The 23745-nt window shown below is 36.8% G+C and overlaps 1 protein-coding gene across 9 annotated transcripts in view; it reads right to left on the reverse strand.

Moving 5' to 3' along the window:
• Positions 1 to 23745, reverse strand: part of LOC143234441 (insulin-like growth factor 2 mRNA-binding protein 1) — a 75270-nt gene that overhangs the window by 19203 nt on the left and 32322 nt on the right. For 5 of the 9 annotated variants that reach the window (XM_076471827.1, XM_076471830.1, XM_076471826.1 and 2 more), the window contains exons 2-6: positions 15807 to 15913; positions 14328 to 14394; positions 13207 to 13380; positions 6744 to 6830; positions 5491 to 5533 (exon numbers count right to left, since the gene is read on the reverse strand). In XM_076471827.1, the coding sequence (XP_076327942.1) occupies positions 5491 to 5533; positions 6744 to 6830; positions 13207 to 13319 (243 nt within the window). In that variant the 5' untranslated portion in view covers positions 13320 to 13380; positions 14328 to 14394; positions 15807 to 15913. Of the gene's footprint in view, positions 1 to 5490; positions 5534 to 6743; positions 6831 to 13206; positions 13381 to 14327; positions 14395 to 15806; positions 15914 to 17056; positions 17137 to 23240; positions 23419 to 23745 lie in introns of those variants that run through there. The other 4 variants (XM_076471825.1, XM_076471823.1, XM_076471832.1 and 1 more) reach the window with 3 other exon arrangements.

Raw genomic sequence — 23745 nt, forward strand, 5'->3', positions numbered from 1 at the left:
TGATTGTTTGAAAGGTATTCATTGAATATAAGATGATACTTCCAATCTGGAGTATCTGCCTTTTTTAGGTGACTGAAAGAAAAGTCACATCTGGGGGCTGTAATAAGCCATGATGGGATGGGCCGACCTGTGGAATCTGCAATGTTATCCAAGGACAGACCCAATTCATCCAATTGCGCCCGGATGCGAAGGCCTAAGGGAGCAGTGACAGATCGTCTTTTCTGAAAAAGTACTGCCCACCGAGGAAGGAAAACACATTTCCAGGTGGGATGCTTTGGTAAGGAATGAATTTTCGAAGTACATTGTAAAGATAGTTGCAAACGGCGAAGGTGTAGAGAAGGTTCATGAGATTCAATGTATACACTTTGAACTGGAGAGGTACGGAAAGCCCCAGTGCAGAGTCGAAGTCCTTGGTGATGAATGGGGTCCAACATCTTTAAGGCCGAGGAATCTGGCAGAGCCATAGACCATTGATCCATAATCGAAGTTTCGATCTAATAAGAGCACGATATACCTTTAACATTGAACAGCGATCTGCCCCCCAACTGGTAGAAAAGAGAACACAGAGGATGTTCAGTGCTCTTGTGCATTTGACCCAAAGCTGCTTTAAGTGTGGTATAAAGGTCAGTTTACGATCAAAGATAAGCCCCAAGAACTTGGTCTCCGGGACCACTGGCAGCAAAACTTCACCGATATGAAGTTCAGGATCAGGGTGAATACCCCCGTCGACGCCAAAAGTGCATGCACACGGTTTTGGAGAGAGAGAAATTAAAGCCGTTCACCAGAGTCCACTTCCATACACAATTGAGGGCGGTTTGTAGTTGCCGCTCAATATATCTCATGTTTGACGACTGACATGAGATGTGAAAGTCGTCGACATACAGCCCATTCGCAACAGTGAGAGGGAGTTGTTCAGTGATGGCATTTATCTTTATACTGAAGAGTGTAACACTCAATACACAGCCTTGATGGACTCCAAGTTCCTGTACAAAAGAATGGGAAAGTGTCAAACCCACACGAACTTGGAATCTCCTGTCCATTAAAAATTTTTTAATAAACATGGGTAGATGGCCACGTAACCCATATGTATGGAGGTCTCGCAAAAGGCCATACCTCCATGTTGTGTCGTAAGCCTTCTCTCTATGTCAAAGAATATTGATACAAGATGTTGGCGGTTGAGAAAGGCTTCTCTGATAGATGTTTCAAGATGAAGTAGGTGGTCGTGGTGGAGTGCTGTTGACGGAACCCACACTGGGTGGGCGAGAGGAGGTTGTTTGGTTCAAGGAACCAAACAAGACGAGCATTAACCATCCTTTCTAATGTCTTACAGAGACAGCTCTTCAAAGCAATTGGACGGTAGTTTGAAGGAATCTTGGGATCTTTCCCTGGCTTAGAGAAAGGTAAAATAATAGCCTGGCGCCAGGCATCAGGAAAAACATTCTCCTGCCAGATCCGGTTGAAAACAATCAGAAGGACATCAAGAGAAGCAGGAGATAGATGGTGCAGCATGTCATAATGAATATCATCAGGTCCAACAGACGTACTGGCAGACCGATGAAGGGCCATTTTTAGTTCCACCAGGGTAAAGGGACAATTATAGTCAAAGAAACAGTCAGTTTGAAAGGAAAGAGGTGATCGCTCTGCCCGAGTCTTGATGGCCAGGAAGGTGGAGGAACAAGCAGAAGTTCTAGATACCCGGCAATAGCTTTCACCTAGAGTGTTAGCGATGTTCCGAACATCAGTTACCTCCTGACCATCAGAGAGTAAGATCGAAAGGGGGACAGAATTGTAGTGCCCATTAACCTTTCGAATCCTGTTCCATATGATCTTGGAACTGGTGGTAGAAGATATGCTGGTTGTAAACTTAATCCAAGATTCCTTCTGGCTTTGACGTCTTACCCACCTAGCATGTGCACGGGCCCGTTGGAAAGCAACCCAGTTTAAAAGTGTGGGATATCTACGAAAAGTATCCCAGGCCCGCTTTTGAGCCTTCCATGCTAAGTGGCAAGCAGGATTCCACCACGGACGAGGATATCGTGGAAAACGTGTCAAGGTTTTAGGAATACACTGAGCAGCTGCATGTGTAATACAGTCAGTTACCGCTGCTACACAGTCGTCTATTGATGGCTGATTTACGATGGCAGGATCAAGTTCTGCGAGAGCAGTGAAATTGGACCAGTCTGCCTGATCCAGCTTCCACCGGGCACGTGGGTAGGTGGCATCGACCACGCCAGTCTCTCTCAAAAGGATCGGAAAATGATCACTGCCTAGTGGATTACTGTCAACCCTCCATGAAAAATGGGAGAATAATGAAGGGGAGCAAACTGAGAGATCAGTAGCGGTAAAGGACTGACCAGGTGCATGAAAGTAAGTGGAAGAACCAGTATTGAAAAGAGAAAGATTGTGATCAGAGAGCATCCGCTCTACAGATCGGCCCCTCCCATCAATAATAGCACTTCCCCAGAGGGGATGATGTTCATTAAAATCCCCTAGGATTAGAAATGGAGATGGCAATTGTTCAATGAGAGCATCAAGATCTGATTGATCATATGTTTTTCCAGGGGACAGGTACAGAGAACAAACAGTGATGGTATGACCCAAGGAAACACGGATGGTTACAGCCTCCAAGGGTGTGTTGAGTGACAAAGACAGGGTGGGCACGTGTTGATCAACCAACAGTGCCACCCCTCCATGTACTCGACCATCACACAACCTGTCATTTCTGTACAGAGAAAACTGCCGAATGGAGACAGTAGCAGCAGTTTTGAGAAATGTTTCTTGTAAAGAAAGACAAACAGGATGGTAGGAAGCAATCAGCATTTTGATATCATCCAGATTAGAACGTAAACCTCGACAGTTCCATTGTATCAAGGTGGCCATTTTTAAGAACGGGTAGGTGAAGTGGCTGGAGAGCCATTCGGTTTGCGACCACGTTTTTTTCTTTACTGTCTTTAGTCGTAGGAGGTCTATCAACCTCCATGGATCCTGCTCTGGGTCGGGTGGGCAGGTTTTTGTTATTGGAAGGGGAATCCAGTGACTGAGGACACAAACGAATAATTGTTTTGTCTCTTGTGGTGGGAGGAAAAGATGTATCAGAAGAAATGCCTGTATTTGGAACTGAAGGACGTGGATCTTGAGGTTTGTTGGAAGGTATGGGAGGAACAGAGATGGGTGTGGAAGTCGATTCATCAACCTTTTTAACCACGGAGGTCAAAAGGCTTTTCATTTGTTTTGAAAACGATTCTCTTGGAGGCACAGAGAGACCTGTCTGCACTCCCACTGTAGTTGTGGAATGAAGTGCAGCAGCATATGTCCGAGATGGAGTTGTGGACAGCAATTTCCGAGCCTCAGGATAACTAATGTTATGTGTCGTTTTCAAACGCTGCACCTCTTTTTCCTCCAACCATTTTGGGCAAGAATGAAAGTAAGAGGGGTGAGAACCATTGCAGTTTACACAATGTGGGTTCATGTCACAGTCATAGGCATCGTGGTCCTTGCCTCCACAATGAGCACATTTAAGGGAACCACGACAAGATGTCTTTGAGTGGCCGAATCTCTGACATTGGAAACATCGAAGAGGGTTTGGTATGTATGGCTGAACCCTGCAATGAGATAACCTGCCTTGATGGTGGCAGGTGCACGTGGTGAAGTAAATGTTAAAACGAGTAGTTGTTGGCAGTGTAACTCCATCTTTGCAGTGGAGATGCCTCACTGCAGAAACTCCTTGAGTGGAGAGACCAGCAGAATCTCTGACTGGGAACGTTCTTCAAATCCTTTCAACAATAACTCCTCGTGAAGAATTCAAGGTAGCATGGGGTGTAACCTCAATAGGTATATCCCCAATTGCCTTTGAATTCAAGAGGAGTTCACTGTGTTGGGATGTGGATGTTTCAACCAATATGTCACCAGATTGAAGTTTCTTTACTGATTTTGGAGAGCCAGCAAGTCCCTCTAGTCCCTTTTGAATAAAAAAAGGGGACATTTGCCCTAAAGGCTTTTCTGAAAGAGAATGTAATATAAGAAAATGAGGTACGTGTGTTACTGATGTTGAAGATTGCTGTTCTGAGTATTCAAGACGTTGTCGCTTACCCATTGACTGTTTTTTTACAATTTTATTTAAATTTTTTAGAGGATCCGTAGGAAAAAGAAAAAATTTTGGTACCCACTGACCCCACCCACCATGGAGCCCTACAAGGGGATGCACTACAAAGTCACGCAAGGACAATGCAGCAACGCCAGGGTTTCGTGAGCACTATACCCAAACACCAGCATCAGGCACAATGTCCACAACACCCATTGAGAACTTCCAACACTGTTATTGGTTGACTCTAACCCAAGTGGACCAGCCGAATGACCCAAGGGGGGACCACCCAAAGGCCGCCCGTCTACAGGAATTCGAGGCCAAAGTGGTGTGTTAGGGTTGGACCCCTCAAGCACCAGGATCCTCTCCTCCCCTTCACGGGTTGCCACGCACGGCAAACACGTGGGTGGATGTTTATATCCCAGAGAAGGTAACCAGATAGAACAGAACCTTCCCTGGGAGGTCCCCTCACCACGTACAGGAATCCACACCGAAAGGGTGAGTTTAAGAAACATCTTGATAGATATATAAATGATAAGAGCCAACTTAAAGAACTTCAATTCACTCTTTATTTTTAATTTATTTATTCAATAATTTCATCTTAGTTTAAAGAACAGGACAACCAAAATTCTGTATTAATGTGTTATATATATATATATTGATGCATCCTCTTAAAAACATGAGCTACAGATTAGTTAGCAATCTAAAAAAAATGTAGGGACATTTCATCTGGTAGTAAGAAATGTATTTTACCAAAAACAGAGAGAAAAAAGTTCAAAACATTTTGGTTACGCATTTGATATTCTAAATCATTTGGTCCACTGGGGGATCTAGTACCTTGACACTTACTTAGGTTCATTAGAACTGTAACACCTCGACACTTACTTAGGTTCATTAGAACTGTAACACCTCGACACTTACTTAGGTTCATTAGAGCTGTAACACCTTGACACTTACTTAGGTTCATTAGAGCTGTAACACCTTGACACTTACTTAGGTTCATTAGAGCTGTAACACCTTGACACTTACTTAGGTTCATTAGAGCTGTAACACCTTGACACTTACTTAGGTTCATTAGAGCTGTAACACCTTGACACTTACTTAGGTTCATTAGAGCTGTAACACCTTGACACTTACTTAGGTTCATTAGAGCTGTAACACCTTGACACTTACTTAGGTTCATTAGAGCTGTAACACCTTAACACTTAGGTTCATTAGAGCTGTAATACCTTGACACTTAGGTTCATTAGAGCTGTAACACCTTGACACTTACTTAGGTTCATTAGAGCTGTAACACCTTGACACTTACTTAGGTTCATTAGAGCTGTAACACCTTGACACTTAGGTTCATTAGAGCTGTAACACCTTAACACTTAGGTTCATTAGAGCTGTAACACCTTGACACTTACTTTTTCTAGAGATCCTGCATTTTCTTTCCGATGAACATCAACTCTAGCATTCAAATAAAAACAACATTTTTCATTCTGCTGTCCTCAACACAAAACATTGAATTATATCACATGAATCAAGCAATACAAGCAATTACTGCTATTTACAGTTTTGGCATTTTGTTCTGTGGTTTTACTTTTCTAAATCTTGAACAGATTTTCATACTTTAATTTGTAGTTTTACAAAACTCACATAAATTAAAACCTCACTATATTAATTTTTGAAACTGAGTTGTGTATTCGACATCCTGCAACAATAAAAAGCAACCAACTGTAGTTTTTTGGGGTTTTTTTCAAACCCTTTTCCAACAAACAATTTCAATTTACTTTGAACCTGGTGTGAATAACCTATTATACTGAAAACAATATAGCCTCAACTCTTTCACTTCTATGGACATACATAAAATCCCTTTAGAGCTAGGAATATGTCATATGATTTTAGAGTTCAGAAGAAAAACATTCACTGAAGGAAGTGAATATCTAGAATCTGTTGGTTCAACACTCACAAAAATAGAAATCAATTTCAACTTTCACTGTTATTCTTTGGTTAATCTACCTAAGTTTAAATCTGATAACTCATTAAAGTTAATCTACCCAAGTTTAACTTCCAATAACTCATTAAAGTTAATCTACATAAGTTGAACTTTCGATAACTCATTAAAATTAATCTACATAAGTTGAACTTTCGATAACTCGTTAAAGTTAATCTACATAAGTTGAACTTTCGATAACTCGTTAAAGTTAATTTACATAAGTTGAACTTTAGATAACTCCTTAAAGTTAATCTACTTAAGTTTAACTTCTGATAACTCATTAGAGTTAATCTACCCAAGTTTAACTTCCGATAACTCATTAGAGTTAATATACCCAAGTTAAATAATTACTATATCTTGTTGCATTTATTTTAAAAACAAAACTTTAAGAAAAAGATTTTTATATAAATTATCATATTCATGTAAAACAAGACAGAAATTACAAATTACTTTAGAACTTGAATGTAGAAACCATAACTAAATTCCATACATTAGGTTTGTATGAGTTTTGCTAATATTTTAGATTCTTATATAATTTGATCTTTTGTGAAAATTACAGCTATTTCGTTTCCTTTTACACTCAGTTCTTTAACAAAATTAATTTACTAGACTGTAGGTCTTTGGAAAACAAATGATTAGCTATTCGCCTATCCATGCTGTGTTGTAAATATAATTTCTTACCTTGCTCTTGACTGTTGAGTTATTTGTCTTATCGTATTTCCTGCTCGACCAATAATTGCACCAACCATATCACTTAACACTAGAATTCTATGGAAGGACAAAACTCATATTATCTACCAAGAAACAAGAAAAAGAAAACATCTCAAACAAAAACATTATATATAAAAATACTTTGTGGTACATAATTCAACAAGTGGCGCAGGATATATACAATAGTAAATACAGAACTTATGTAATCACTATTTGGTTGTCATAATAAGTAAGTAATAAAACCTTTTATGAAATGATAATGTCATGCAAGAGAGAGAATATTACATCTTATTTAACATTAAAAGTAAAGGTTCAACATTTAAAAAAAGGAATCTCCTGATATACATCTTATTTAACATTAAAAGTAAAGGTTCAACATTTAAAAAAGGAATCTTCTGTTATACATCTTGTTTAACATTAAAAGTAAAGGTTCAACATTTAAAAAAGGAATCTTCTGATATACATCTTATTTAACATTAAAAGTAAAGGTTTAACATTTAAAAAAGAAATCTCCTGATATACATCTTATTTAACATTAAAAGTAAAGGTTCAACATTTAAAAAAGGAATCTTCTGTTATACATCTTGTTTAACATTAAAAGTAAAGGTTCAACATTTAAAAAAGGAATCTTCTGTTATACATCTTGTTTAACATTAAAAGTAAAGGTTCAACATTTAAAAAAGAAATCTCCTGATATACATCTTATTTAACATTAAAAGTAAAGGTTCAACATTTAAAAAAGGAATCTTCTGATATACATCTTATTTAACATTAAAAGTAAAGGTTCAACATTTAAAAAAAGGAATCTTCTGTTATACATCTTGTTTAACATTAAAAGTAAAGGTTCAACATTTAAAAAAGGAATCTTCTGATATACATCTTATTTAACATTAAAAGTAAAGGTTTAACATTTAAAAAAGGAATCTTCTGATATACATCTTATTTAACATTAAAAGTAAAGGTTCAACATTTAAAAAAAGGAATTTTCTGATATACATCTTATTTAACATTAAAAGTAAAGGTTCAACATTTAAAAAAAGGAATCTTCTGTTATACATCTTGTTTAACATTAAAAGTAAAGGTTCAACATTTAAAAAAAGGAATTTTCTGATATACATCTTATTTAACATTAAAAGTAAAGGTTCAACATTTAAAAAAAGGAATCTTCTGTTATACATCTTGTTTAACATTAAAAGTAAAGGTTCAACATTTAAAAAAAGGAATTTTCTGATATACATCTTATTTAACATTAAAAGTAAAGGTTCAACATTTAAAAAAAGGAATCTTCTGATATACATCTTATTTAACATTAAAAGTAAAGGTTTAACATTTAAAAAAGGAATTTTCTGATATACATCTTATTTAACATTAAAAGTAAAGGTTTAACATTTAAAAAAAGAAATCTCCTGATATACATCTTATTTAACATTAAAAGTAAAGGTTCAACATTTAAAAAAAGGAATCTTCTGATATACATCTTGTTTAACATTAAAAGTAAAGGTTCAACATTTAAAAAAAAGAAATCTCCTGATATACATCTTATTTAACATTAAAAGTAAAGGTTCAACATTTAAAAAAAGGAATCTTCTGATATACATCTTGTTTAACATTAAAAGTAAAGGTTTAACATTTAAAAAAGGAATTTTCTGATATACATCTTATTTAACATTAAAAGTAAAGGTTTAACATTTAAAAAAAGAAATCTCCTGATATACATCTTATTTAACATTAAAAGTAAAGGTTCAACATTTAAAAAAAGGAATCTTCTGATATACATCTTGTTTAACATTAAAAGTAAAGGTTCAACATTTAAAAAAAGAAATCTCCTGATATACATCTTATTTAACATTAAAAGTAAAGGTTCAACATTTAAAAAAAGGAATCTTCTGATATACATCTTGTTTAACATTAAAAGTAAAGGTTCAACATTTAAAAAATGAATCTTCTGATATACATCTTGTTTAACATTAAAAGTAAAGGTTTAACATTTAAAAAATGAATCTTCTGATATACATCTTGTTTAACATTAAAAGTAAAGGTTCAACATTTAAAAAGGAATCTTCTGATATACATCTTGTTTAACATTAAAAGTAAAGGTTCAACATTTAAAAAAGGAATCTTCTGATATACATCTTGTTTAACATTAAAAGTAAAGGTTCAACATTTAAAAAAGGAATCTTCTGATATACATCTTATTTAACATTAAAAGTAAAGGTTCAACATTTAAAAAAGGAATCTTCTGATATACATCTTATTTAATATTAAAAGTAAAGGTTTAACATTTAAAAAAGGAATCTTCTGATATACATCTTATTTAACATTAAAAGTAAAGGTTCAACATTTAAAAAAGGAATCTTCTGATATACATCTTATTTAATATTAAAAGTAAAGGTTCAACATTTAAAAAAGGAATCTTCTGATATACATCTTATTTAACATTAAAAGTAAAGGTTCAACATTTAAAAAAAGGAATCTTCTGATATACATCTTGTTTAACATTAAAAGTAAAGGTTCAACATTTAAAAAAGAAATCTTCTGATATACATCTTGTTTAACATTAAAAGTAAAGGTTCAACATTTAAAAAAGGAATATTCTGATATTACTGTTTTCATGAAATCTTTATATTAATGTTTTGAAAAGTTGGAAAAAGATATTACAAAACGTGGGTTTGGAAACCATGTAAACTTTTAACAAGCAACAACTTATCCTACCTATACAACCTTACATCTCAACAAATGCATTCTATAGCTAACATTCAGGGTTTTTAGTATCAAATTGTTAGAGGATGAATACACACTTAATCATCATGTTACGAATTCTTTTTATACTATTCACTAATAGTGGAATCCATGTACTGCATTAAGTCAGGTGTTTTGTTTCTGTCTGGTTTCAGGCCTAACATTCAACATTAAAAAAATAATTACACAAATTACAGGAAAATTACTCATTTCCTGTGCAACCTACCCAGGGGAACATCTCAGCAGGTGGCTGTTGTTTAAATTTTTGTGTGTGATTCATGGGTACCCCAGGCAATAAGGTCCCAAATTATTTAAAATATTAGTTGAAAAGCAACTTCCATATATCCAGTTGGTAAGTTTAGTTTGTACAGCAAAACTATTATTCCACAATACTGTTTTCTGAAATTATGTAACCAACAAAAAAAACGTTTTTTGGTCTGAATAGCTCTTTAGTTGACATATGGACAAGGTCCGAAACTTAAAAGCTCAGAAATGGTCATCTTTAATTTTTGGAAGCTAATCACAGGGAAGCTCACTCTTTACCATACACTGGAATTGACCATTAATGCTGTAACATGTCCACAGTTAAGTGCAAAGAATGTACACCAGAATTTTTCACTAGGTAAAAACACAACTACAAGAATGTACATCAGCATGTCTCACTAGGTAAACACAACCACCAGGGTGTACATCAACATGTCTCGCTAGGTAGATACAACAACCAGGATGTACATCACCATGTTTCACTAGGTAAACACAATCATCAGGATGTACACCAGCATGTCTCACTAGGTAAACACAACCATCAGGGTGTACACCAGCATGTCTCGCTAGGTAAACACAACCATCAGGGTGTACACCAGCATGTCTTGCTAGGTAAACACAACCATCAGGGTGTACACCAGCATGTCTCGCTAGGTAAACACAACCATCAGGGTGTACACCAGCATGTCTCGCTAGGTAAACACAACCATCAGGGTGTACACCAGCATGTCTCGCTAGGTAAACACAACCATCAGGGTGTACACCAGCATGTCTCGCTAGGTAAACACAACCATCAGGGTGTACACCAGCATGTCTCGCTAGGTAAACACAACCATCAGGGTGTACACCAGCATGTCTCGCTAGGTAAACACAACCATCAGGGTGTACACCAGCATATGTCGCAAGGTAGACACAGCCACCAGGGTGTACATCAGCATGTGTCGCAAGGTAAACACAGCCACCAGGGTGTACATCAGCATGTGTCGCAAGGTAAACACAGCCACCAGGGTGTACATCAGCATGTGTCGCAAGGTAAACACAGCCACCAGGGTGTACATCAGCATGTGTCGCAAGGTAAACACAGCCACCAGGGTGTACATCAGCATGTGTCGCAAGATAAACACAGCCACCAGAGTGTACATCAACATGTGTCGCTAGGTAAACACAGCCACCAGAGTGTACATCAGCATGTGTCGCTAGGTAAACACAGCCACCAGAGTGTACATCAGCATGTGTCGCTAGGTAAACACAGCCACCAGAGTGTACATCAGCATGTGTCGCTAGGTAAACACAGCCACCAGAGTGTACATCAGCATGTGTCGCTAGGTAAACACAGCCACCAGGGTGTACATCAGCATGTGTCGCAAGGTAAACACAGCCACCAGGGTGTACATCAGCATGTGTCGCAAGGTAAACACAGCCACCAGGGTGTACATCAGCATGTGTCGCAAGGTAAACACAGCCACCAGGGTGTACATCAGCATGTGTCGCAAGATAAACACAGCCACCAGGGTGTACATCAGCATGTGTCGCTAGGTAAACACAGCCACCAGAGTGTACATCAGCATGTGTCGCTAGGTAAACACAGCCACCAGGGTGTACATCAGCATGTGTCGCTAGGTAAACACAGCCACCAAGGTGTACATCAGTATGTGTCACTAGGTAAAAACAACAACAAATATTCCACTAATGTATGATGCATGATTTATTACCATATGATAATTTTTATATTGACTGAATTTGGAGATAACAATTTCTAAAACTGACAATCCATATAACTTCTTCCAATATTACCTCACAGTTACCTAGAAAGAAAAATAAGTCCAAATATAACCTTTCATTGTTATTGTAAGTTTCCTTCTAATGCTTATTTTTACATTTCTAAACAATCTAAAACCAGGTTTTGTTTACTCATCTTAAACCTCAATAGTATTCAGGTTAACCTATGCTTATAACCATATACAAGAATACCCTGTTTAGTGCTTAAAAAGGATTCCTCAGAACAGACCTCTGAACAGGGTCATTTTAACACTACATATACAGAAATGTGTAAAAGAAGGCATTGTTTCTAACCTGTGAATGACGTACAAACTCTTCTTATTTACATTGTTTCTAACCTGTGAATGACGTACAAACTCTTCTTATTTACATTGTTTCTAACCTGTGAATGACGTACAAACTCTTCTTATTTACATTGTTTCTAACCTGTGAATGACGTACAAACTCTTCTTATTTACATTGTTTCTAACCTGTGAATGACGTACAAACTCTTCTTATTTACATTGTTTCTAACCTGTGAATGACGTACAAACTCTTCTTATTTACATTGTTTCTAACCTGTGAATGACGTACAAACTCTTCTTATTTAGGTACTGGTAACTTATTCACTACGATATTATTATTGAAGAAAAACACACATTTTATTTAGCCTTCAGTCTTGTTAGGTAAAAGAACCATCAGAGAGAACCCTGCCACAACTTCTCTTTATAAGATTCATCAAAACATGTAATTCTCTCTTACATTTACAACTGTATTACTTATAACCAATCTATAACAAGCAGGGTTTTTATCATCTATTATCAAATAGTGTATTACATTGTTTTCTGTAAGAGATTTATGGATCACTTCCCAGGAAATGTTTTTTCCCTACAAAAACCGATGTTGGGTAGATTTATGATATTTTTAGGGTTCGTATTGCTTCCCTAGAAATCTCGTGACACTTACTGGGCATTGTTTTTTGATGTATTATGATCTTTTTTGCATCACTTTATTAAATAAAAACTGCTCAGTGCACTACAACCATTAGAATGAACAAGTAGCGTCTGTCCAGAGAGTTACGGATGTTCACATTTTTTTTTTCTCTTCTATGAAAATAAAAACCATCTCTGAAGGAGACAAGAGCTCATAATGAACCAGCAATAACTGAGGTATTACTGTATTCAAATAATTCACTGACTTACCTGTGAAACTGTATTTGATTAGTGTATTTCAAGACATCTTTAAAATACGAATTTCTTAAAATTTAAATTATATTATTTTGGAACCAACTTTAAATAATGGAACTATAATGACTAAGGTGTTTACTGATATATTTCATATTTTAAAAATCTGAAGTTAAAAAACAACAACAAAAAGAAATCTGTTATTATTACAACACACTGGTTCTTTCCTTTATAAAAATGCTATTTAATGCACAAGTCATGTTTTCAACTCTATCTTAAACCTTATTGGTGACTGAACTTAGATGAGTACTCCCATCATTAATTAAAAACAAGAACTTAGTACATTATAAGCAGATTTAAGAGCTGATGAGACAGATTCTTCTAATTCTTCTTAAATTATTTCTTAACTCTTCCTCAAACAACGACAACTCGGTGAGAGCTCTGAAGTATTTTCATTTGTAATTAACTGAAACTTAGCATGAACTAACCTGAGTGGAAAGTCTGTTGGGCGCATTGGATTTGGTGAATTCCCTGAGTATGGAAACGGGCGAAAAGGGCCCTTGTTTGTGCGTCCCCCACGAGTTCCACGACCTTGATCCATTATGATGTCTACCTTTAGAGCAGTATTTTCAAATTCAAATCCGTTCAGCTGAGCAAGAGCTCTGAAAGTGAAGGTGAGAAATCTAAAGTTAAACTTGATATCATGACAACATCCTGCTTAAACTTACAAGTCTGTATCTTTTTCCATTGAACATTAACACTTTACACATTCAAGTTTGGTCTTCAATGATATTCAGGATTTTGATGTAAAACATTAAGCTTACAAAACAAAAACTTTAGAAACTTCCCAAAGAAGGTTTACAAGTGTCATTACTACTTGGGTTAGTTAGAAGATAATGATGAGGTCCTGGTGTTGTGACCATTAACTTTAAGTTAAATATGATCACAGTTCACAATCAATACACTTTCAACAGTTGTGGGTCTAATTAACACTCAAAACCAAACGTTTAGTTCTTGACACGCATAAATATGAAACACCTAATGTCTTCACACTAAGGATGCAACCAGGAGTGTAATCTCGGTAAAAAAAATGAAACAGGAAGTATGTGATCTGGTCTAAAACAATGAGAGAGGAAGCAAGTGATCTGGTCAAAAACAATGAGACAGAAAGCAAGTGATCTGGTCAAAAACAATGAGACAGAAAGCAAGTGATCTGGTATAAAACAATGAGACAGAAAGCACGTGATCCGGTTTAAAACAATGAGACAGAAAGCACGTGATCCGGTTTAAAACAACAAAACAGAAAGCACGTGATCTGGTTTAAAACAAGGAGACAGAAAGCATGTGATATGGTTTAAAACAACGAGACAGAAAGTACGTGATCTGGTTACCCTGTCAGAAATATTGCTTATGGAATAAGATAAAAATATAACAGTTGCAAAATACACTTACTCACATAGTGTAACTGCTACACAAGAGGCTTTAACAAAAAAAGGCAGTGATACATCAAACTTGTCTGTGCATTGTGATGTACACACACACAAGTTTACAGCATCTTCTATCACCAACAAAACCTAATGATGCCTCACGTGTTAAATAATCTACTTACTGTTGTGCTTGTTCTGCTGTATCATATGTTACAGATATGCTGAAAGAATTCTCAGATGTGGCTGTACCTGTGAGAGAAACAAGATGAAGAAAGTAAAACACCCAGTAGTTCACTAGCAATATATATCATGTACAAGCAGTAATGCTTATATCACACTACAATAAACTGATTACATTAAGGAACATTTAAACAATGCTTATATCACACTACAGTAAACTGATTACATTAAGGAACATTCAAACAATGCTTATATCACACTACAGTAAACTGATTACGTTAAGGAACATTCAAACAATGCTTATGTCACACTACAGTAAACTGATTACATTAAGGAACATTCAAACAATGCTTATGTCACACTACAGTAAACTGATTACATTAAGGAACATTCAAACAATGCTTATGTCACACTACAGTAAACTGATTACATTAAGGAACATTCAAACAATGCTTATATCACACTACAGTAAACTGATTACATTAAGGAACATTCAAACAATGCTTATATCACACTACAGTAAACTGATCACATTAAGGAACATTCAAACAATGCTTATATCACACTACAGTAAACTGATCACATTAAGGAACATTCAAACAATGCTTATGTCACACTACAGTAAACTGATTACATTAAGGAACATTCAAACAATGCTTATGTCACACTACAGTAAACTGATTACATTAAGGAACATTCAAACAATGCTTATATCACACTACAGTAAACTGATTACATTAAGGAACATTCAAACAATGCTTATATCACACTACAGTAAACTGATTACGTTAAGGAACATTCAAACAATGCTTATATCACACTACAGTAAACTGATTACGTTAAGAAACATTCAAACAATGCTTATATCACACTACAGTAAACTGATTACATTAAGGAACATTTAAACAATGCTTATATCACACTACAGTAAACTGATTACATTAAGGAACATTTAAACAATGCTTATATCACACTACAGTAAACTGATTACATTAAGGAACATTCAAACAATGCTTATATCACACTACAGTAAACTGATTACGTTAAGGAACATTTAAACAATGCTTATATCACACTACAGTAAACTGATTATGTTAAGGAACATTTAAACAATGCTCATATCACACTACAGTAAACTGATTACATTAAGGAACATTTAAACAATGCTGATATCACACTACAGTAAACTGATTACGTTAAGGAACATTCAAACAATGCTTATATCACACTACAGTAAACTGATTACATTAAGGAACATTTAAACAATGCTTATATCACACTACAGTAAACTGATTACATTAAGGAACATTTAAACAATGCTTATATCACACTACAGTAAACTGATTACATTAAGGAACATTTAAACAATGCTTATATCACACTACAGTAAACTGATTACGTTAAGGAACATTTAAACAATGCTTATATCACACTACAGTAAACTGATTACGTTAAGGAACACATATTTCACACTACAATACCTTGTTCACATTGTTGAACATTACCAAATTTTGCCAGAAGTGTGTTGATGTCGTCCCACTGGGCATGGTTGGGAATGTTACTAATTTGGATTTTGTTAGTGTAGTTTCTGTGAAGAAAAACAGGAATGTTCATGTCATAGCTAAATATCATTAACTTACAGAAATACAACTTTAAATAAATGTCTAGATCTCAAACATTCAATTTACTTTAATTAAAAGAAACAAGAGAAAACTTAAAACATTTCTGAATTTTGCGCAAAACTACACAAGGGCTATACATGCCATCTGTCGCAAATTTACCAGTGTAAGAGTGTAGGGTAGCCAGCTAATCATCACCACCCACCGCCAACTCTCGGGGTCCTCTTTTACTAACGAATAGTGGGATTGACCGTAAATTCATAACGACCTCACGGCTGAAAGGGCGAGCATGTTTGGTGCAACGAAGATTCGAACCTGTGACCTTCAAATTACGAGTCGAACGCCTTAACCCACTTGGCCATGCCGAGTCGGCGTTGCGTTAGAAATATTCGGTATCACATAATCAGGTAACTGTCTGACTGTGATATGAAGAGTTCTTTTCACCAGTTAATTTACAAATAACCAAAGGTTGACACTAACATTCTCATAGCTTGGCATTATTTAAAATAAAATTAGTTGTTTTTAAAGAAAGATCACAATAATCGCATAATTAAGTTGACATGAAAATAATTCATAAAGATGTTGACTGAAAACAGCCATCACGTACTTGCTGCTTTTAATAGACCTTATTGTTCAAGTTCCTGATTTAGAACTCCAAGCTGTTTATAGCCACAATCATTATATTATCCTGACATATTAGCAGAGTTGTTTCGAAGCCCCATAGAAGAACGAAGCCGTATTATAACTGTCAAACTAATTATATTCAATCAGACCATATACAAATAATGCCTACTAATCACACAAGCAATTAGACAATTTTAATCATGGGTAGATACGCAGGATGGTGTGCTGTTGAAATATGAACACGGGTGTAATTAACATAAAAACGACCAGAACTTTCTAACTGTTAGTGACGTCGTTGAGTTCATTGCAATCCATGGTCCCCCATTAGTACAGCGGCAAGTCTACGGATTTACAACGCTAAAATCAGAGGATCGATTCCTCTCGATGGACTCAGCAGATAGCCCGATGAGGCTTCACTATAAGAAAACATAAACACAAGCAATCCCAAACACAAGCAATTTGCTATATTTCAAGGAAACAAATCTTACTTGTTATGCCAAGGATATTTGTTTCTAAAACATACAACAGGCAGATTTGGTTTGAATGCCGTCATTTCCCGTTACTTTCTGTCGTGATACATCATTTCCGGTTCATCGGATGCCGTTGCTGGTTTTGTTATCAATCTATCCTCGGAAATTTAGTAAATTGTTAGAACAATTGTTACAACATTTTTTTTTAACGTACAGACACTTTCCTTACAAGTAACCAACTCTTTTTATGTTAGGTCAGTATGGATACTAGTGATAAGCCTGCGAAACAGGTTATCTACTTCTGAGATCATGGATAACAAATGGCCGGGAGATAAGAGTCTTATGGGGTCACTCTACCTACAAATTAAGCTATCCCATAAGCACTGGATGGAATAGGGGCAACACTATGGACATCAACTGCAGAGCTAACACATGATGAAGGTGATTCACAACTCTTTCTGACAACTGATTGGTTATAAGTTTCTCTCTCAACTGCTACTTTCACCATATCTGACTAAACCCTGCTGGCAACTGGTCATGGGTCAGTCTGTTTCAACCGTTGTATTCACGTAAAACTGAAATACTTTATTCAAGTCCGGACAATGGCGATTCTTGAGGAGAATAGACTGCAACATCCAATACAACTGTCAGGATGGAAGGCGGAAGACCGAACGGTTCTAATAATCTCCATGACTGATGAGTAATGTGTTATAATATTTTTGATCAACGAAAGTTAGGTCAAAGTTTACTGGACTTTGCCCACCCTCAAACTACAGAAATTTCAAAGAGGGTACACCATGCGTGATATTAAAACTCTCATGAAGAGATCTTTGAAATCATGTGGGACTCGAGCCCACGACTCAGCTTTGATCGAGAAACTGTATCAAAAAAGCCAAATTATCACAGTTTTTGCTTGATTTGACCATTAGCTTGGAAAGTTCTGAAATTGTTCCAAACCTGACGGTAGCACTTATGCAGGTGGTATGAATAAACTTTGTTCATCGTGGTTATCTGGGTGGTGTGGTTACAAAAAGTCAAGGGTGGAACAAAAAGTTAATTTTTTTTTCAGAAGTGTAAATTTTCGATTAAAACTATATAGGTCGCTAAAATATGGTAAGGTTATTAAATTGTCACTTTATTAGAACCACAAAGGTCCCTCTGGTAAGTGTAAAATGAACATTACTAAATACGAGTCTTCCCTGCATAGCACCAGAAGAAAACTAACGTACATTTGTTCTTGTGCCTAAATAAGTAGGCCCGGCATGGCCACGTGGTTAAGGCATTCGATTCGTAATATGAGGGTCGCAGGTTCGAATACCCATCGCACCAAACATGCTCGCCCTTTCAGCCGTGGGAACGTTATAATGTAACGATCAATCCCACTATTCGTTAGCAAAAGAATAGCCTAAGAGTTGGCGGTGGGTGGTGATGACAAGCTGCCTTCCCTCTAGTCTTACACTGCTAAATTAGGGACGGCTAGCGCAGCAAACCAAACCTAAATAAGCTATTCGCAACAGACTGGCCTGCCACTCAGACACAACTATAATCTCGTTTGTTGGCGAGAAATGTTTGTGCACAAACTTTTAAGGTTTAATACCGACACACCTGACAAGCAAGAAATAGTTTTATAAAGTTTCATTTTTATATACCATAGCTGATGAATAATCATATAAAAAAGGAAATAATTTCTCTGAGTACCTGCCACTACGTGGTGTCATAACCTTACGTGTACTTTCAAAAACAAGACGTCACGATCTAACATTCATCGCCACGAATTTGAATAGTTTCCATAATTGTATGCTTCTCTGTTGTTTGTTGTTATGCCAGAAGTTATATTATGGGGTATTTGTAGCCCATCACCGGTATCGAAACCCTGTTTTTAGCGTCATATATCTTCAGACTTACCGCTACACCATTGGAGGTACATGTTTCAGAGTAATATCACTCGAGCTATCGTAAGCCATACCTTCTACCTTTATAGCTGTATAAACAATGTTTATATAATTACTGTCGCCTTTACAGAGAGAAAAGGAATAAGGTAAACTAGCTTTAAGGGACTGTATTGTAATTACGAATTGTTCAAAAACACTTAGTGTTTCATAACTTTAGGAACTAAATTCAAGACCAAACATAACTGGAACTTTCCACACTGGTCTCAACACACCTGCTGTACATGAGGTAGATAAGCATGTTGGTTTCACAGAAAATATTCAATTTATTGTTACAAAGAAAGATATTACTTCCCCCCAAAAAATCCATATCTCGTGGTGCTTTTTTGACCCCTACCAGATGATCTTTTGCACAAGGTCATTACTATTTAGCATGTCTCGTGGTGACCATTTGACATTTACCACTTCATCTTTCACACTTGGCAAAGTCATTACTATTTAGCATGTCTCGTGGTGCCCATTTGACATTTACCACTTCATCTTTCACACTTGGCAAAGTCATTACTATTTAGCATGTCTCGTGTTGACCATTTGACATTTACCACTTCATCTTTCACACTAGACAAAGTCATTACTATTTAGCATGTCTCGTGTTGACCATTTGACATTTACCACTTCATCTATCATACTAGACAAAGTCATTACTATTTAGCATGTCTCGTGTTGACCATTTACCACTTCATCTTTCACACTAGACAAAGTCATTGCTATTTAGCATGTCTCGTGTTGACCATTTGACATTTACCACTTCATCTTTCACACTAGACAAAGTCATTACTATTTAGCATGTCTCGTGTTGACCATTTACCACTTCATCTTTCACACTTGACAAAGTCATTGCTATTTAGCATGTCTCCTGGTGACCATTTGACATTTACCACTTTATCTTTCACACTTGACAAAGTCATTACTATTTAGCATGTCTCGTGTGACCATTTGACATTTACCACTTCATCTTTCACACTTGACATAGTCCATTACTATTTAGCATGTCTTGTGGTGACCATTTGACATTTACCACTTCATCTTTCACACTTGACAAGGTCATTACTATTTAGAATATCTCGTGGTGACCATTTGACATTTACCAGTCAATCTTTCACACTTGGCAAAGTCATTACTATTTAGAATATCTCGTGGTGACCATTTGACCTTTACCAGTTGATCCTTTGCACTTGACTAGGCAATGACAAAAGTAACGTTTTATTTTCACCACACCTGCTGTACATGAGGAAGACAAGCATGTTAAGTTTTACAGAAAATATTCAATTTATTGTTACAAAGAGAAATATACTCTTCAAAAAAAGAAACGCAAAAGGGATATTTTTGTTATTTTAAAGAGAAATATATGTAATAACGTTACAAGCTCAGAGTATGTGATGTTACACGTGTTAAGGCACTGATTGTCAGACCAAAATGACAATAAAAGTTGTACACTTTGAAAACGGAGGAAAACATCGGATTTTTCGCCAAAACGCATCCGTGTCCAATAAATTTGTTTGAGAGATCAGCATGTTCTGCAAGTGCAACATGTGCACAATCCCTATAAAAGTGACGGGTTCTCGGTTTCCATAGCTCAGTGTTAAGCCACCGACACGCAATACAGTTACGCCAAGACTGACTGAAGAACAACGCAACAACGCTATTGGGCGCTTGGAAGCAGGCGAATCTCAATCAGATGTTGCCAGAGCTGTGAATGTCCACCCAAGCACCATCACAAGACTATGGGATCGTCACTAACAACATAAATCAACTTGTGACCGTCCACGATCTGGCAGACATCGTGTGACTACGCCCGCACAAGATCGCTACATCCGGTTACGTCACCTTCGGGATAGGACCACCACTGCGACGTCTACTGCCTCAACCATACCAGGGCTGCGTAGGATTTCCGATCAGACCGTACGCAACCGTCGACGAGATTCTTAGGCCCCATGTGCAACCCATCATGGTGAACGTCGACGACGTTTTCAACATGACAACGCCCGTCCTCACACAGCCCGACTCACCACTGTCTTCTTGAGACACCACAACATCAACGTTCTCCCTGGCCCTCCAGATCACCAGATTTAAACCCCATCGAACATCTCTGGAACGAGTTGGACCGATGTCTGCGACGGCGACAACCTCAACCGCAGACTCTACCTCAGCTTGCAGCAGCTTTACAGGCTGACTGGACAGCCATTCCACAGGGTGTGATTCGTCATTTCATCGCTTCCATGGGCAGGAGATGCCAAGCAGTTATTGATGCTCACGGGGGGCATACTCGTTATTGACGTTGAGTAACGTTAAACTTCAACTAGTGAGCGTGGACTTCGCCTTTGCAGACTTTGGATGTTCAGCAGTGAATGTGCAAAGTTTCACACATATCATACAGAACTACCCGAATAAAGTTGTTACCAATATGTCTCAAATTTTGCCTTTCTTTTTTTGAAGAGTATATTACTTCCCACCAAAAAAATCCATATATAGTGATGCTTTTTTTTACCCCTACCAGTTGATCTTTCACACTTGGCATAGTCCATTACTATTTAGCATGTCTCGTAGTGACCATTTGACCTTTACCAGTTCACCTTTTATACTTGACAAGGTCATTACTATTTAGCATTTCTCGTGGTGACCACTTGACATTTACCAGTTAATCTTTCACACTTGACAAAGTCATTACTATTAGCATGTCTCCTGGTGACCATTTGACATTTAGCACTTCATCTTTCACACTTGACAAGGTCATTACTATTTAGCATGTCTCGTGATGCACTTTTGACATTTACACCACTTCATCTTTCACACTTGACAAGGTCGTTACTATTTAGTATGTCTCGTGGTGACCATTTGACATTTACCACTTCATCTTTCACACTTAACAAAGTCACTACTATTTAATATATCTCGTGGTGACCATTTGACCTTTACCAGTTCATCCTTTGCACTTGACTAGGCAATGACATAAGTAACGTTTTTTCTCGGGCAGACTTTTGTAAATGAACTTGTGAATTACTTACGTGTAAGATATCTCTGTACAGGTTTAGCGTCATGTTTTGTCAAAATTCGCATAAGAGGAGCATTACGTATTAACAACTAATTTTATTAAATGCGTCTGTAGGAAATGTTTTAAATCTTACAGTCCATGCACTTCGCCTTTTTATTACTTTCAAAGTTTTGACATTTTGTGTTCGGCAACTTAACCACGAGATGCCGTCGCCGCATGGATGGTAAGTACAAGATAGAGTAATAATTATATATATACAATCTCTACTTGCTCTATTTGTTTGGTCTCCATAACACAGTAGAGGCAATGTGTTACCGAGTCGCTGTAAATTTGTTTTGCAGTCTTGTAAACAATTCACGAGTCACTAATATATCTTGTACAGATCTGGAATTTAGAAAAATTCACAAAAACTTGGAGTTAAGAGGAATTCAGTGGGTGAAAGAATAACATAAAACTGGAGTTAGAACTTTAAGAAAGGGGTGAAGCGTTACAAAACTGGAGTTAAAGAATTGAGAAAGGGGGGAATGAATAGGACATAAAACTGGAGTTAAAGAATTGAGAAAGAGGTGTGAATTTTTCAGAAAACACAAATTTCACTTCGACACGTATTCATTTTAAACAAATATACATATCTCTTACAGTAACTCAAGTTTAAGGAGAAGCAATACGTTATACATCGGCCTTTTTGTTTCCGCAAAAGGCAGGAGATAATAAAACGAGTTTGTCTTCATAAATACTGTCCAATTTAAATGTTTATTACAGCAATTAAACGACAATGTAAAGGGAAGTACATTAACTTAACGATGTAGTATCAGAACAACAACTAGTTAGGTATTTTAAGGTCTATACAGCTATACAGCAGTGGGACCGATAAAAACCTGAGGTTAAGTTTCCAGAGCAGAAATACACCCACAGAAGTTGGTACATGGAGTAATCTGTCAGGAAATAAACTCGTGAATTTTTAAATAGCTCGATTCACTACTTGCATCTGAAGAATTCGTATAAAAAACTTGCATTATTATTTTTAAACGCAGAAATACATAAAATACAGTTTAAGCTAAAGTAAATGAACTATATGACACACACACATACATACATATAACGTAACTGCTGTTCTGCGGCAAACAGATTCTAGGTGTATGGATATCTGCACTGTTTTTTTTCGCGGAGGACTGTTAATGCTAAGCAACTGAGGAATCTACTTACGGAAGTAAAAGCTACGTACGTAAAGAGATGGATGGAGCCGTGTCCAAATACCAACCTCAACCATACCTGTGTTCAAGTGGTCTGGAATGTTGCAGAGCATGCGAGAGTACACGGGAAGTTCACTCGACCATGGACGTGCCAGCTATGAGTATGCTATAGCACGGCGAAGAAAGGAGAATGCTGAGCTAATAAAAATCATGTTATGTATCCTATCCTATCGGTGGCCAAATTCCCCGAGCATTGCTCGTGCACTGCCGCTACTCGGTAGCTACCATGACGTTTAGCATTCTGAGCTGCCCAGGCAGTTACCACGGCAACGTGACGTCAAACGCTATTCAACAGGAACGCTTGTTAGAGCACTTCTAAATCATCTTAAATGATATCTATACATTTGGGGTTACTTAAAAGATATTTTAAGTCGAATTTACAGAATAATTTTTATGCAAAACTACTTTTTCTTTTACATTAGAAGTGGGTCACGTGATACAGTACTGAGGATGAGGGTGGTATGTTTGTGATGGGGGTGTTCAAGTGCGTATTGTACGTACATCTGTAGTTTT

The sequence above is a fragment of the Tachypleus tridentatus genome, chromosome 12, assembly GCF_004210375.1.
Source record: "Tachypleus tridentatus isolate NWPU-2018 chromosome 12, ASM421037v1, whole genome shotgun sequence".
Taxonomy (NCBI): Eukaryota; Metazoa; Arthropoda; class Merostomata; order Xiphosura; family Limulidae; genus Tachypleus; species Tachypleus tridentatus.